The 16,221-nt window shown below is 43.0% G+C and overlaps 1 protein-coding gene across 4 annotated transcripts in view; it reads right to left on the bottom strand.

Annotated features, from left to right (window-relative positions):
• Nucleotides 1-16,221, bottom strand: part of LIMCH1 (LIM and calponin homology domains 1) — a 358,780-nt gene that overhangs the window by 105,424 nt on the left and 237,135 nt on the right. For all 4 annotated transcript variants that reach the window (XM_068278486.1, XM_068278488.1, XM_068278487.1 and 1 more), the window contains exon 7: nt 2,889-3,084. In XM_068278486.1, the coding sequence (XP_068134587.1) occupies nt 2,889-3,084 (196 nt within the window). The remainder of the gene's footprint in view (nt 1-2,888; nt 3,085-16,221) is intronic.

The raw sequence follows: 16,221 nt of genomic DNA, 5'->3' as shown, positions 1-16,221 counted from the left end.
CGATTTGCATAGAAGTGATCAGAAAATCGATCAGAAAAACCGATCGGATTTCCAATTGGATCTGTTGGAAATTATCTTTCGACCCATTTATCTGATGGGAAATTGCATGGTGTGTATCGGGCATAAGGCTTAACTCTTTCAGTGCCTTCTGCAAAAATGCAACCTAGTGAAACTTCAGCATTTTCTGGGATTTCCATAAATTGTACTGAAGAAATGTTTTTTTTCCATACAGGTTATCATGCTGTGGTTCTTTTAGTGCAGAAAGGAACTTTGAGGTTAGTTCCACTTTAACCACTTAAGGACCACGGGCTTAAACCTCCCTAGTGACCAGGCCATTTTTTACTAATTAGGCCACTGCAGCTTTAAGGCCTCACTGCAGGGCCGCACAATTCAAGCACACAAGTGATTCTCTCCCCCCCCCCCATTTTCTGCCCACCAATAGTACAGTCTACAATCACCACCTAGATAGGATATGATGGCTTTTATGAGAAACACCTCATTGTGTTTTGTTGAATTTTGCAGCTGGAGTAGTACGCGGTCTATAATCTAACTATTGTGGAATTTTAGCAGATGTGGGCACGTTTCTGTGTTGATAAGTTGATGCAGAATTATGCAAGTTATCAATGCAAATGTATGCAGCTTTAAAAATAAATCAGTTGAACGAATCTGTCCGGGATCAAATGTGTCAATTTCCAAGCTGCATACATTTGCATTAAAAATTTGCGTAATGTTTGTATCTCATTGACCATCCACATAGAAAGATTGTCTATGCATTAATTTAATCAATTACTTCAGAACTGCACTCAACAGCAAAAGAACATGTGCAATTTTGTGTGAAAACAAGCTAACCCCTAACAGCAACAACTACCGGTTTATGAACTGAGGCTCAGGCCTTCGTGCATTGTGCCCTTCTCTTCAAAGATGCATGTGCAGAGTGTTGCCAATGAAAAGTAATATGGGCATGTAGTTATGTGTAGATCACAAGGGTACATGTTCAGCACACCTGGGTTGTGTACAAGTGTTTGGGGACATGTTTAGAGCACATGTGCACAGCACACCTGTGTACATCAATTTAGCTGCATTTAGTTATTTAACTGTCACTAATTATACTGGCTAAGAAAAAAAAATGTTGCTATTTAAAGTAAACCTGAGACAAAAGGGGTAAAAAGTTTTATACATACCTGGGGCTACCTGGGGTAACCAGGCAGCCTATTGGGCCAATCAAAGTGCAGGGATCACATCCTAGAAAGCCACTGGATCCTACAAGACTCAGGGCTGGATTAAAGGAGTGGCTGTTTTTTCAAAGGTGCACATGCAAGTTACCAGTGCACGCTTCGCAGCACTACCGCATGGAGATTTTAACTTGCACTGCTCAATTTAAAGTGAATGTTTACCGTTTCAAAAAAAAAAAAAAAAGTCAGATACTCACCTAAGGGGAAGGAAGGCTTGGTCTTAATGAGCCTTCCCTCTCCTCTCCCGGTGCCCGGTCCCGCGCAGGATCCCCCGTGGCAGTATTCGACCAGTTTGGTCAAATACTGCCACTTCCGCAGCCGAAGGGATGTTTCGGAAGCCTTCCAGAATTCCTGTTTAATTGTCTCACACTGCCCCCTAATGACAAGTGGCAATAAATACACATTACAGCAGTACTATTTAGAAGTTAGGAAATCTAACAAAGAAGAAGAAAAATATGCTAAATTAAATTGGCCTGGAGCACTTGCAAGTCTCTAAATAAAGGTTAAAGGGACTCCGAGCAGTGCAGAAACTATGGAAAGATGCACATCATTTTAAAGCTCTCTTTCTCCTCTTTCCAATGATATATAAACCACCACCCTACGCCTTTTAGTTTTTTCGCGATTGAAATTGCCGCAGCCGCGATTTCGATCGCGAAAATAGAGAAAACTAAAAGGCGTAGGGCAACGATTTAGGTGTCGTCAGAAAGAGGAGAAAGAGAGCTTTAAAATGATATCCATCTTTCCATAGTTATATTGTATTACACAGGGCGACTTTTTGTCAAAGTCAGCAGCTGCATTCAGCAGAATGGAGCTGCTGACACTGGGGAAAGTGTCGTCCTCTGTAATACAATATAACTATGGCTTGAGGGATATCATTTTAAAGCTCTCTTTCTCCTCTTTCTGACGACACCTAAATCGTTGCCCTAGACCTTTTAGTTTTCTCTATTTTTGCAATCGAAATCGCGGCCGCGGCAATTTCAATTGCGAAAATAGCGAAAACTAAAAGACGTAGGGTGGTGGTTTATATATCATTGGAAAGAGGAGAAAGAGAGCTTTAAAATGATATGCATCTTTCCATAGTTTCTGCACTGCTCGGAGTCCCTTTAAGCTACAACGTCTTTGACTAAGAAAGCAAAGGTGTTTCCAAAGCTTCCTATTCTTTTCAATTGCCTCAGCAGTACTGTTTTGACTGATGGCAGTCGCAGTGCAACACTCTACTTTTCCTAACAACAATAGCAGCAGTTTTACATATAGCAAGCATTAGCAAATTAATTTAATAAGTTTTCTCTGTAAATGTTAAACCACTCTCAGACAAATAGACCTGCATGTAACAGTACAAACCGAGAACGTCCAGGCTTTGAAATACACACGTGTTCTCCAGAGCAGGAGGCAAACAACAGGAGTTCATTACATCAACTATTCTTCATAGCAAAAACATATTGTGCTCCGGATTCCTGCCATGGAAAATTGCACAGCAGGAAGACCCCGTCTGAAAGGAACTTACTAAATAGTGGCACAAAAGGCCCGTGCAGTTCAGGCATGTACACTGAATAAAATCATTATGTTCACATCTGAACTCATACATAACTCCTTACATAGACCCATTACTAATAGAATGATCAGACAGGCGGAGGAAGAGGTCCATCCGTCACTCACCATCACTGCTTCCTCTCAGCACCACATCTGGAGATGGTGTCTGCTGAGAGCGAGAACCAAATGAGTCCAGGCTGTCAAAGGAATCGTCTCTTCCATGTCTCGGAGGGGAGAGAGAGTCGCTCCTCTCAGAGTCCCAGCAGTCTATGTAGCCGCTGTCACGGATGCTTCTTTTAGGGCTCTCCACCTCCTCGTTTTCCTGGAAAGTTAGGAAGGACGATAAAGTATGAATGACCATGGAACAAATACCCTAAAGATGGAGCTTAATGGCGATTGTGAAAAAAAGACATTTTACCAGTCTAAACTTTTTTTTTTTAATAAAATGTACACAACATATTAATACAACAGAACAATTCATAAACAGCGTATGTACGAATGTGTACAAAGATCACACCAAATACTCTGATCTGATCATAGGCATAGACCAGAACGTATATTGTGCTTCTAAGTACCTAGCAGGGCTGTGGAGTCGGAGTCGAGGAGTCAGAGTAATTTTGGGTACCTGGAGTAGGTGGTTTCAATAAACTGAGGAGTCGGAGTCAGGTGATTTTTGTACCAACTCCATAGCCCTGGTAAGTATTAGATTAAGGAGTCGGTGTCGAGGAGTCGGATCAATTTTGGGTACCTGGAGTCTGAGTTGGTTGTTTTATAAGCTAAGGAGTCTAAGGCCCGGTTCACACTTGCGGTGGCCCTCCGGAATCGCCGTGCCGGAGCCGCACCGCCTGCAGAACGGACGGAACGGACGCACGGCATAGCAATTAAAGCCTATGCGTCCGTTCACATGGGTCCGTTCTGCAGAACCGGAGCCGGACCGGATCCGGGCCGGATCCGGACTCCGGCCTCCGTTCCAACATGCGCTATTTTTTCATCCGGCCCCTCCGGCAGCCGTATCCGGGGCGGAGCCGGACTGCACCATCCGGCCAATACAAACAAATGGGAACCGGAGGCCGCACAACACACTGGCTGAGAAATCCGGATCTTCTACCCCACTTCCTATGCGGATTTTTGCGGCGATATTGGCTGGGGACACATGGGCAAGCATTTTGGAGTGGAGCAGCACGAGCTGGAGGTGTTGGCAGGATGTTGGCAGCATGTCGGAGGTGGAGGTGAGTGCTAAACAGCAGAGGGCCTGATTCCACAGGTCCCCCTTCTGCTGACCTCCCAGACCCCAACATTTTTTTTTTTTTTTACGTATATTTTGCCAAACGGATCCGGATCGCATCCTGATTGCCACCTGATGCAACCTGACCGGATCCGGATCGGATCCGGATCAGAACCGTACGGTTCCGATCCGGATCCGGTCAGGTCATCCGGTCCGTTTGGCAAACAACCGCTAATGTGAACCGGGCCTAATGATTTTTGTACAGCCCTGATAACTAGTGTCCGGTCCAGTTCAGATGACATTTTCAGCATCGTGTTCAGCTGAAACTTCTCTACAAAACGAGCACAGAAGCAGTTCCCGTTGTTCAGCAAATGCGTTGCATTTTGACCCCCACGGTTAGCTGATCCTGAACGCAACATGTAGCGTCCAGGACAAAACAAGACAATAGGATTGAGCACCGCAATTGCGTGAACATTTTACTAACATGAAAAGCAACCTTGTCCATAGAAACAGTACAACTCAATATTAATTCATGTTATTGGATTTTAAATGCTTTACAATCTTGTTTAGATATTTTTTGATACCAATAAAATGAATTAGAGAACTTGAGTAGTGTGGTTTCCATGGGCAACGTTCCTTTTTGTGTTAGTAAATTGCATGTTAATCGCCCAGAGCACAATCTCTATTAATGAGTTTGGTTAAAACGTTTCTTGTTTGCGCGAATGATGGTTAAAGCCAGAACTGACAGTTGTCCATTCATTTGAATGGAAAGGCTTAAAATGTACCTGAGAAGTAAGAACTACTAGCATTGATACTTACTTACCTGGGGCTTCTTCTAGTCCTATGTACTCTGTGGAGTCGCTTGTCATTCCCCCGGGTGGCTCTGTTCTGCCAATCTTTGCCGGTAATATGGTCCAACTGCACCAGTCGGACTGCACTGTGGATATGCAGAATGGTATCGGCGATGGGAGCGTGATTGAGGCGCATGCATGGCCATGCCGCGTGTGCAAGTGCATCCCAACTGAACCATATTACTGGCGAAGATTGCAGAGCAAAGGAGCCACCCGGCAGGTCGGTGAGGGATCCCATAGAGTACATGGGGCTGGAGGAAGCCCCAGGTAAGTATCAATGCTGGGAGCTCTTACGTCTCAGGTTTCCGTGCAACGAGTGCCATAGCCCTCATTTAGTGCTGCTTGAACTACAGTGTGAAACGGCTCTTAGATTATCTGCATCAACAATAACATAAGATTGCCAGTCCATAGACAAACACTGATCAGACAAAGGCAACATAGTACATAACCATGAAGTCTAGTGATCTAATATGAAAGTCAAATGATTTGTAGTAGTGCTATATTTTGTATTGTGTGTAGACATATTTTTACATCTGGCACTATTTGCTTTTATGCACATGTGGAATGATTTTGCTTCTTGTTCGTCTATCACGATGGAGGTGTATTGTTCTTCTTGGAAATGGACTGTAATTAAGATTTCAGCCCTGGAATTTATGGTTGTTGGTGGTAAATCTTTTCTGCTTCTTTGGAATTGTTTTTTAATCACTTTGTTTTGACGGCTTGTGATCACTGCATCCATAAGAAAGGAGTGTAACGTGGCTTCTGAACATTAGGTTACAAACATGTTGGCTCAAAAATGTAAAAAAGTCAGTTTTGAAGTCCAGTTTAGCTGGATCAAGAAAAAAAACAGTGCTTATGCTGTTGAAAGGCCGTTAGGGTCACACAAGGCCAAGTCATCACAGATTCCATCAGCAATAAAGAATGTGTAATATGAAATTCGTTTTAGTTATTAGGATTCTGCTTCCCAATCCAGCTAGAGTGTATAAATTGTATTGTAAAAGAAAACAAAAAGGGAGACCGAACGTTCCTAATAGTGCAGATTATTAAAGGATAATCCCCTGTCTATATGCAGTTAGCCATATTATACTCACAAACAAGGTTACCACTTAGCTCCCCACCTGCTTTACCAGTGGTTGCCTATGACCTTATGTCACTCAAGTCAAGATATCGCTCTCCGTAGAAAGGAAAGGGGAGTAACACCCCTCCACCAAGCATGGACAACCACAACACTAAATGGTTGGAACAGAGGTGCCAAAAAGAGTAAAAACTACTATATCTTAAAATTGATAAAAATATGAGGTAGTGGTGGACTTACTTCCCCAACAGAAAACAGGTATATGTAAGTTTTCAGTTCCTCCACGGTGCAATGCGTTTTGCTCCTCCTCTCCTCCACGGTGCAATGCGTTTTGCAGGTACAATCCTACTTTATCAGGCAAATAAGGGGAAACTAGATTTGTAGTTTGGCCAGCCATTGCACTTATTCCTTGTGTATCATTTATAGGAATGGTTATCTGCATATTAGTTAGGGGGCAGGACATTTTAAGAAAGTTGCTTTGCCATTTATATTACAGCTGGCAATTTTCAAAAGGTATAAATCGAAAGAATGCACCAGACATTTCAACTGGTTACTTTCAGTAAAAAAATGCACACTACATGTGATTCCAATTTTTTAATATGATCAGATTTTTTATTCCGATTAAAAAAAGTAGCAGCATGCAGTATTTTTTTTTTTTTTTTAAATCGGAATCCAAAATCAGATATTATATAAAAAGAAAAAAAAAATTGTAATCGCATGTAGTGTACAAGTGGCCTCATGCAGATCACTAGTTCATTGGATACTGGCTACTGAGGGATGTGTACATTTCGGGTGAATGTTGAGCTTCATCCAGCACCTTATTACCCTGCTGAGTTTCTCTACGGTCCCTGGTGGGCCTGGCTTCTAAAACCAGTATGGGATTTCAGGAGTTCAGGTCAGCAACTGATCTCTCAACTTTGGCAAGCAGTTTTTACCAAAAAAGTCAAATGTAAATAAATGCATAGTAATAGGTTTTCATTAATCAAGAGAAGGATTTCGCCATGCCCATTTCAGAAGAATAGAGTAGAAATATAAAAAAAGAAAAATAATTCATGGGCGGGGGGGAGTGAGAAGGGGGTGCACATATAACATTTGGTGGGACGAGGTCGGGGTGGCAAGGTGGCTTCACAAGGCCAATTCCAGAAAGATTTCATGCTGAAATTGATCGGGAATCGGCCTGCGGTGTATGGGCAGCAAACAGATCTCTCTCTGATCAGATTTAATTAGAGAGATCTGCCCGAGGACCCTTTCACACTGGCACGCTCCGTTACCCTGTTTTGCCGCAGAGTAATGCTACACCAATGAAAGTCTATGGAACATTTCGTACCTGGTGCGGTGCGACCCGCCGGAAGTGCCCGATTTAACGAGAGCACAACAGCGCGTTGTCGGACAGCATGTGCGGCCACCGGAGGTCATGTAATTTTATGGCAAATTTTTTGCATTCGCAGTGCGGCACCCATGCGCAGAAGCGTATTTTTTTAATGCACTTCTGCACAACTCTAATTTTGGCCACAGGAAGTGAGAGCGAGAAAGCCTCACTTCCTGCTTGGTTTGCAGCCAGAAGCAAGATTACTGCACATTGTCACTGGCACTTCCCATTACCAGGCTATTTTTAGCTTTGTGGTGTGATGATCGCACCCCAGTGCAGTTACAACGGAAGTTTCCAGTGTGAAACCGGCCTTAAAGAGGAACTCCAGTGAAAATAATGTAATAAAAAAGTGCTTCATTTTTATAATAATTATGTATAAATGATTTAGTCAGTGTTTGCCCATTGTAAAATCTTTCCTCTCCCTGATTTACATTCTGACATTTACCACATGGTGACATTTGTACTGCTGGCAGGTGATGTCAGTGGAAGGAGATGCTGCTTCCTTTTTTTTGGCAGTTGGAAACAGCTGTAAACAGCTGTTATTTCCCACAATGCAATGAGGTTCCCAGACAGGAAGCTGACAGGACCATGGTCCTGACATCGCACTGTGGGAAGGGTTTCACTACAATATCAGCCATACAGCGCCCCCTGACGATCAGTTTGTGAAAAGGAAAAGATTTCTCATGTAAAAGGGGGTATCAGCTACTGATTGGGATGAAGTTCAATTCTTGGTCACAGTTTCTAACTATGGGGAGGATAGGTGACTGCACATATTTTCATGGTGTAACAACATTTAAGGGGTGGAAGAGCAGACTGAGAAATGTAAGAAAAACTAACTGGAAGTATACAGTAAATAAGATTTACAAGGCATACATGGGCACGATGACTACACAGACATTCTTATTTTCCTTGGTGTTCTGCTTTAGTCACACCAGATCCCACTGTGTCAGTTTCTGGCTGCGGGAGATGGTGAGCGCTCTTAGTTGACCCACACATATTGAGAAGAAGAACAATGGCTGCCTTTGACTGCCCAACACGGCTGCATTTTTCCCAGGGCAGCCAGTACTCAGCCAAGTGGTGAAATCCAGAGGAGGAAAGGTCAGTGAAAGACATCCTCATTCTTGCATAATGAAACCCTTGTTGACTACAGCATCACTTATAACACAGACTAACAAAACAAAATATGGGCGGGCCTAGTGACCGGCAGTAGTGAAAGCAGTACAGTATGTCATCACTGGAAGGCTAATGAGAGAGATGCATGGCAAGGAATGCCAGAACATACTACTCTGCAATAAAATAACTCTGGAAATCAGTAAATAGAACACTTAGCCAAATTCTGTTGATAGCTTGAAGTATTAATTGAATTGTATTATTTGTTACGACCTTCTGCTAGTTTGACTACTCTTCTGCTCACTGATTCGGTACCTTTGCCTATCTGATTTAAGTTGCCGACTCTGCCTGAACTACTACTCTGCTTTAGCTTCCTGTCTCTGTACCGTATCTGTCCGCGTGTTGCCGAACCTGCTTGTCTGACTCTTCTGCCCTCACCAGGAAGCTTAGTCCTGGTGAGGGACTCTCAGTTTAGTTATCACCTGCTCCTCAGGTAGATAGCTGCAGCACAGTCTTAATCACCTGCTCCTCAGGTTGATAGCTGCAGTACAGTCTTAATCACCTGCTCCTCAGGTTGATAGCTGCAGTACAGCCTTAATCACCTGCTCCTCAGGTGACTAGCTAATATCATACTGTCTAGATCTCTTGCCCCTCAGGGAATCACCTACTGCAGCACAGTCTGAATCACTCGCTCCTCGAGTGATCACTCTACATTGTCTCACCGGGTATCACCCGCTTCTCGGGTGAAACTATCACTATTCCTCTGTGTCCGCAGCCAGCTGGAGTACTGATTACTGTGTTCTTTAGAGATACCCCCTTCTACCAGCCCCTCTGGGATAGTGGGTATCTCTATCAATATTTACTGTTGCACCAAACACTATCTTACACCTGTGTGTCCTGTGTCTTGCTATACTTGTATTATTGTTGATTCTGCAGATCATGACATAATCAGGTATAACATCTATTATTGGTGATACTGCAGATCACCAATAATCAGAAAATCTGTTCTTGCTGACACCAATCGTTACACTCACTGTATTCTTTATCCACACATCAATTGAAGTTACGAAGAATAAGTACACTAACACTTTAACAGACATGGTCATAGATGAATCCAGATTGAGATTGCACAACAGATCTGGTCACCGCAAAATTTCCAAAGCAGCCTTTGTGATTTTTAATTATAGAGCAGAGAATTTGTTGAGCTCTGAATCCTTCAATGCTTATTTGTTTTAGAGTAGTATCAGGATCTGAGAACATTCCATTGAGAAGAGGCCTATCAACAGCTTTTCACAGATCTGTTCAGGTCTGTTGCAGTTCTCATGTCTGAAGTAAGAGTGTTTACCTAGCAAATGTATCTTCATAAAGGATATGAAACTCTGCCTGGGCAAAATAACCAGCCTAAAAAGAACCCTGTATACTTTTGTCTGTCTAAAGAGACAGATCAGACTCCAGGCAAATTCTCCTATTATATGGCTATTATTAGTTAGAATAAATGCAACTTGGATTTGACCGAAGCAATGTTTTCATTGGAGCACTGATGCAAAGCTGTAAGACAATTACTGTAACTTTATTTTACTGTAAGTATGCATCAAAAGTTAAAAAAAATTAGTATTGGCTTAGTTACTGTAAAAATACTCCATGTGTTTATATAAATATTCTGTGTAATCCTGTATGTTCTGGGTAGAATACCTAGGCGTTAAGTGACAAGACAATATAGTCTGTACAGTGCTGCGGAAGATGACGGCACTATGTAAATACTAAATAATAATTAGATTCCTGTTCTGTTACTGCTTTCTCAGATGGCACTGCACAGACCTTCACTCACTTACCCGTGGGACCCTCATAGCTTAAAGAGAACCCGAGGTGAGCTTGAAGAATGCTATTAGGACACAGAGGCTGGTTTTGCATACTATCACCAGCCTTTGTGTCTGTACAGTGCCCCCCCAGCCCCCTCCCCCCGCGCTCTGCTATCCCCCATAAAAAAATGCCATGCTAGCAACATGCAGCTTGTCGCTAGCTGGCTGTTTACCTCATGTCTGCCGTTCACTACCGCTCCCCCGCCTCCTCTATAGCGCCGCTCCCCACCTGCGTCCCTTCCTTCCCCGCCTCCGTAAGCTGATTGGAGGAAGCTTACAGAGGCGGGGAAGGGAAGGGAAGCAGGCATTCTTCAAACCCACCTCGGGTTCTCTTTAAACATGACATCACGTAACCCAGAGGACAGGAGTTGAGGGACAGTCATAAACAATAGGGGCTCTAAATCATATAAAGAAATAAAATGTTATTATACATTTTTTAAATAAAGAGGAGATCTACACAAGGATTTAGGCAATTTAAAGTCTCACTCCAGAAGCAAATGTTTTCCTAAACTTGTGTTGGCACTCAGTGGCCATCCTGTGCCCTCGCCGTACCTCCGATTCCCACCAGTGGCTCGGGGTCCCCTCCTGTGTAAGATGCCGACCTCGCTAGGTCGGCATCTACTGTGCCTGCGTGAGAGCCGTTCATGGTGGAGCTGACGTCATCTCCAGTGTGCTATGCAGGCACAGTACACTCCAGATGACGTCAGTGCCACCGCGAGCGGAGGTGTGGCGAGGGCACAGGACGGCTGACAGGAGCTGGAGGAAGTGGAGGAAGGGTAAGTACATTTTTTTTAAACTCCTCGGATATTACCTTTAAAGGGAAATAAACCAGATACTTAACTCAGGAAGGGGAAGCTTCTGGATCTTCCCCTGTCTTCTCCTCCGAGCCGTTCACCAGCAGGGACCCCCGAAGTGTGACCACACTGCAATTACGCAGTAGCACGGACTCAGGCTTTGGGGGGGGGGGGGGGAAGGAGCAGCAGATTTGAAGGATAGAGAGGGGATCTCCCGAGCCATTTCAGCCCTACTGGTTCCCAAGATATGATACATGAACTTATCAGGGGAACCAGCAGGGCATATATGGCAACCCATGTTATGTACACAGCAGGCCAGCAAACATCACCCAGCATGTTCCATGCAAAAAATATATACGGATAATACTGATAAGTTAACTTGTTGCTCTGAAAGACTAGTCTTAGCGACAGTAGAATATGATTATGGTTGGGCTTCTACTGGAGCTCCTCTACCTCTAATATTTTAAGCCATAGACCCAGGACAAGTATGAGGTGTTTTTGACAAAAATCTGACAAGATTAGTTGCATGCTTATGTCAGGTGGGCGATTTGGACACTATTGCGGCTAAAGAGAACTAGTTTTGTCTAAAAGGAAATAAATACTGTATGGCAACCTCCATATGCCTTTCAGTTCAGGTGTACTTTAAAGAGTAACTGTCAGGCTGCAAAAGCTAATTTAAACCTCTATTCTCCTGTGTTAAACAGTTTAGAAGGAAGCCAAAAAGACAATACTGAAGTTAAAAATCTCTCTTACTTTGATGTTTGCTGAACAGCAAGCCTCTATATTCCCAGGCTCCTAAGGAGGCCGCAGGCCGGCAGCCGCATAACAGATACTGCAAAGCATTCTGGGGCTGCTTTTTCTCCCCACTGCACTCCCTTGGTCCTCCCTTTCATTTCCCTATCCCGCCCTAAGGCTGCTTTCACAGTGAGAAGTTACAGGCTGCATGTTACAGCAGCTTGTATCTTGCAGCTCAGCTCACAGCACTGAAAAATCAATGTGCTGTTCACAGGGCACATGTTCCTTTAGATTATACTGCATGAGTCCGCTATTGTTCCTAGCCACATGGCTAATTAATATTCACTGTACAGTAGTGTTGTCCGGATCATGAACAATTCAGATCTTTGATCCTGATCTTTTTTGTGAGTCGAATCGTCAGGAAGCAAGGTAAGGGAGGATATTACATCACAATTGGCTTCATACAAGACAGACAAACATGGAACCTGGCTGTCAGGAGCATCATTCTCTGCAAATACTATATAAAAATTCTGTGAAATCCAAACGTGGACAGTGAAATGCATATGTCATGTAAGTACAGCCAATATTTAGCTACTGATATACCGTATGTGTTTTTCTTCCTCTGAGACCTTATACCTAACAGCTCCTTTTTAAGTGAAAAGTAAGATTTTATGAAACAGACAGCACACTGTGCAGCTTTGGCCAAGGTGAGATGGCACTGGGCGTTACAGGGGCACTACAGAGAACATTTTAAAATATGTGTAAACATATACAAATAATGGCTGGTGCACACCGGAGCGGTTCTGGAGCGTTTTTTAAAACGCTTGCAGGGGGAAAACCGCTTGGCTAATGAAAGTGAATGGGCTGGTGCACACCAGAGCGGCTCGTTTTTTCCACAAACGCAAACTCGGGGGCTGCAGCATTTTTTAGATTTCTGAGGCGTTTCTGGCTCAATGTTAAAGGATAGGAAAGTGGAAAACCACTCTGAAAAACTCTAGATCAGAGCAGTTCTCCAGGCGTTTTTGTTACAGAACCTGTTCAGTAACAGCTGTACTGTAACAATATTTGAAATCTGCTACACAAAAACACTCCACAAAACGCTAGGCATGTTTAGAAAACGTCTCTAAACATGCCTAGAATCCCTCTGAAATCTGCTTCAAAAACCTCTAGCGTTTTGCAGATCTGCTAGAGGTTTTTGGTGTGCACTGGGCCTAAGAAGTATGTTTTTTCCAGAGTAAAATGAGCCATAAATTACTTTTATCCTATGTTGCTGTCACTTACAGTAGGTAGTAGAAATCTGACAGAAGCGACAGGTTTTGGACTAGTCCATCTCCTCATGGTGGATTCTAAGGGATTTATTTATTTTCAAAATAGTGAATGGCAGTTGCTCTGTCCAACTGCCAAAAAACTGTGTATCGAGCAGGGGAGCCGGCCAGCATCATTGTTTAAATACTTTTTTGGGAATATCTTTATAAAGAATAAAAGCCTTGCTGAGAATCCCCTATGAAGAGATGGACTAGTCCAAAACCTGTCGCTTCTGTCAGATTTCTACTGCCTGTAACTGTGAGTGACATCAACATAGGAGAAAAGTAATTTATAGCTTAGTTCTTATTTGTCTATGTTTGCACATATTTAAAATTTTACAATTTTTTGCCATAGTGCCCCTTAAACTTACAAGCAATTTGAATTGGCAGTTTAACGGACGCAGACAATACAATACAAGTACAAACAGTATACAGTGGGTTGCAAAAGTATTCGGCCCCCTTGAAGTTTTCCACATTTTGTCATATTACTGCCACAAACATGAATCAATTTTATTTGAATTCCACAAGAAAGACCAACCCAAAGTGGTGTACACATGAGAAGTGGAACGGAAATCATACATGATTCCAAACATTTTTTACAAATAAATAACTGCAAAGTGGTGAGTGCATAATTATTCGGCCCCCTTTGATCTGAGTGCAGTCAGTTGCCTATAGACATTGCCTGATGAGTGCTAATGACTAAATAGAGTGCACCTGTGTGTAATCTAATGTCAGTACAAATACAGCTGCTCTGTGAGGGCCTCGGAGGTTGTCTAAGAGAATATTGGGAGCAACAACACCGTGAAGTCCAAAGAACACACAAGACAGGTCCAAGACGGGTCAGGGATCAAGTTATTGAGAAATTTAAAGCAGGCTTAGGCTACAAAAAGATTTCCAAAGCCTTGAACATCCCAAGGAGCACTGTTCAAGCGATCATTCAGAAATGGAAAGAGTATGGCACAACTGTAAACCTACCAAGACAAGGCCATCCACCTAAACTCACAGGCCGAACAAGGAAAGCGCTGATCAGAAATGCAGTCAAGAGGCCCATGGTGACTCTGGACGAGCTGCAGAGATCTAAAGCTCAGGTGTGAGACTCTGTCCATAGGACAACTATCAGTCATGCAGTGTACAAAGTTGGCCTTTATGGAAGAGTGGCAAGAAGAAAGGCATTGTTAACAGAAAGCATAAGAAGTCCCGTTTGCAGTTTGCCACAAGCCATGTGGGGGACACAGCAACCATGTGGAAGAAGGTGCTCTGGTCAGATGAGACCAAAATGGAACTTTTTGGCCAAAATGCAAAACGCTATGTGTGGCAGAAAACGAACACTGCACATCACTCTGAACACACCATCACCACTGTCAAATATGGTGGTGGCAGCATCATGCTCGGGGGGTGCATCTCTTCAGCAGGGACAGGGAAGCTGGTCAGAGTTGATGGGAAGATGGATGGAGCCAAATACAGGGCAAACTTGGAAGAAAACCTCTTAGAGACTGCAAAATACTTGATACTGGGGCAGAGGTTCACCTTCCAGCAGGACAATGATCATAAACATAAAGCCAGGGCAACAATGGAATTGTTTAAAACAAAACATATCTAGGTGTTAGAATGGCCCATTCAAAGTCCATATCTAAATCCAATCAAGAATCTGTGGCAAGATCTGAAAACTGCTGTTCACAAACGCTGTCCATCTAATCTGACTGAGCTGGAGCTGTTTTGCAAGAAAGAATGGGCAAGGATTTCAGTCTCTAGATGTGCAAAGCTGGTAGAGACATATCCTAAAAGACTGGCAGCTGAAATTGCAGCAAAAGGTGGTTCTACAAAGTATTGACTCAGGGGGCCGAATAATTACGCACACCCCACTTTGCAGTTATTTATTTGTAAAAAATGTTTGGAATGATGTGTGATTTTCGATCCACTTACATGTACACCACTTTGTATTGGTCTTTCACGTGGAATTCCAATAAAATTGATTCATGTTTGTGGCAGTAATGTGACAAAATGTGGAAAACTTCAAGGGGGCCGAATACTTTTGCAACCCACTGTAGATATTATAACTCAAGGACAGTATACAAGTTAAAGAGAAACTGTAACCAAGAATTGAACTTCATCCCAATCAGCAGCTGATACCCACTTTCCCATTACCTTTACTCAAATGAATCATCAAGGGGCTCTTTATGGACGATATTGTGGTGAAACCTCTCCCACAGTGTGATGTCAGCGCCTCACAGCACTGAGGTACTGACATCACACTGTGGGAGCCTTGTTGCATTGTGGGAAATAACAGCTGTTTCCAACTGCCAAAAAAGCAAGCAGTAGCTACTTCCACCGACATCACCTGCCAACAGTAAAAATGTCGCCATATGATACATTTCAGAATGTAAATCAGGGAGAGGAAAGATTTTACAATGGGCAAACACTGACTAAATTATACATAATTATTGTTAAAAATTAAGCACTTTATTATGTTATTTTCACTGGAGTTCAACTGTAAACTCCCCCCTCCCCTGTTGAAAGGATGTCTCCCCAGCATACATCATCTCACAGTAGTGAGTGCACCGCTCACTTTTTTGTAAATATTGTATTTCATCTTTTCATGGAACAGACAGCACTGAAGATATGACGCTGTGATATTCTGTAGAGCAGTCAGTGTACAGCTTTTCTAACAGTGTAAGGTTATTTGCTGTGCAATAACATCAACACACAGCCATTAAAGGACAACTGTAGCGAGAGCTATGTGGAGGCTACCATATTTATTTACTTTTAAGCAATACCAGTTTCCTGGCTATCCTGTTGCTCCTCTGCCTCGAATATATTTAGCCACACTCCCTAAACAAGCATGCAGCAGACCAGGTGACATTGCCAGACCTGGCATTAGCTGCATGCTTGTTTCTGGTGCGATTCAAACACTACTGCAGCCAAATAGATCAGCAGGGCTGCCAGGAAACTGATATTGTTTAAAAGAAAATAAATATGGCAGCCTCCACATACTTCTCACTACAGTTGTCCTTGAATGTCTAAACCACTGGCAACAAAAGTGAATACAGCAAGGCAGATTTAAAGGGAACCAGAGATGAAGGAACTTTAAAAAATAAAAAAGATTTTACACATACCTGGGGCTTCCTCCAGCCCCATCA

Source organism: Hyperolius riggenbachi, chromosome 1 (genome assembly GCF_040937935.1).
Source record: "Hyperolius riggenbachi isolate aHypRig1 chromosome 1, aHypRig1.pri, whole genome shotgun sequence".
NCBI lineage: Eukaryota > Metazoa > Chordata > Amphibia > Anura > Hyperoliidae > Hyperolius > Hyperolius riggenbachi.
Note: the sequence above shows the minus strand (reverse complement) of the source record. Positions and strands in the feature narration are given on the sequence as shown.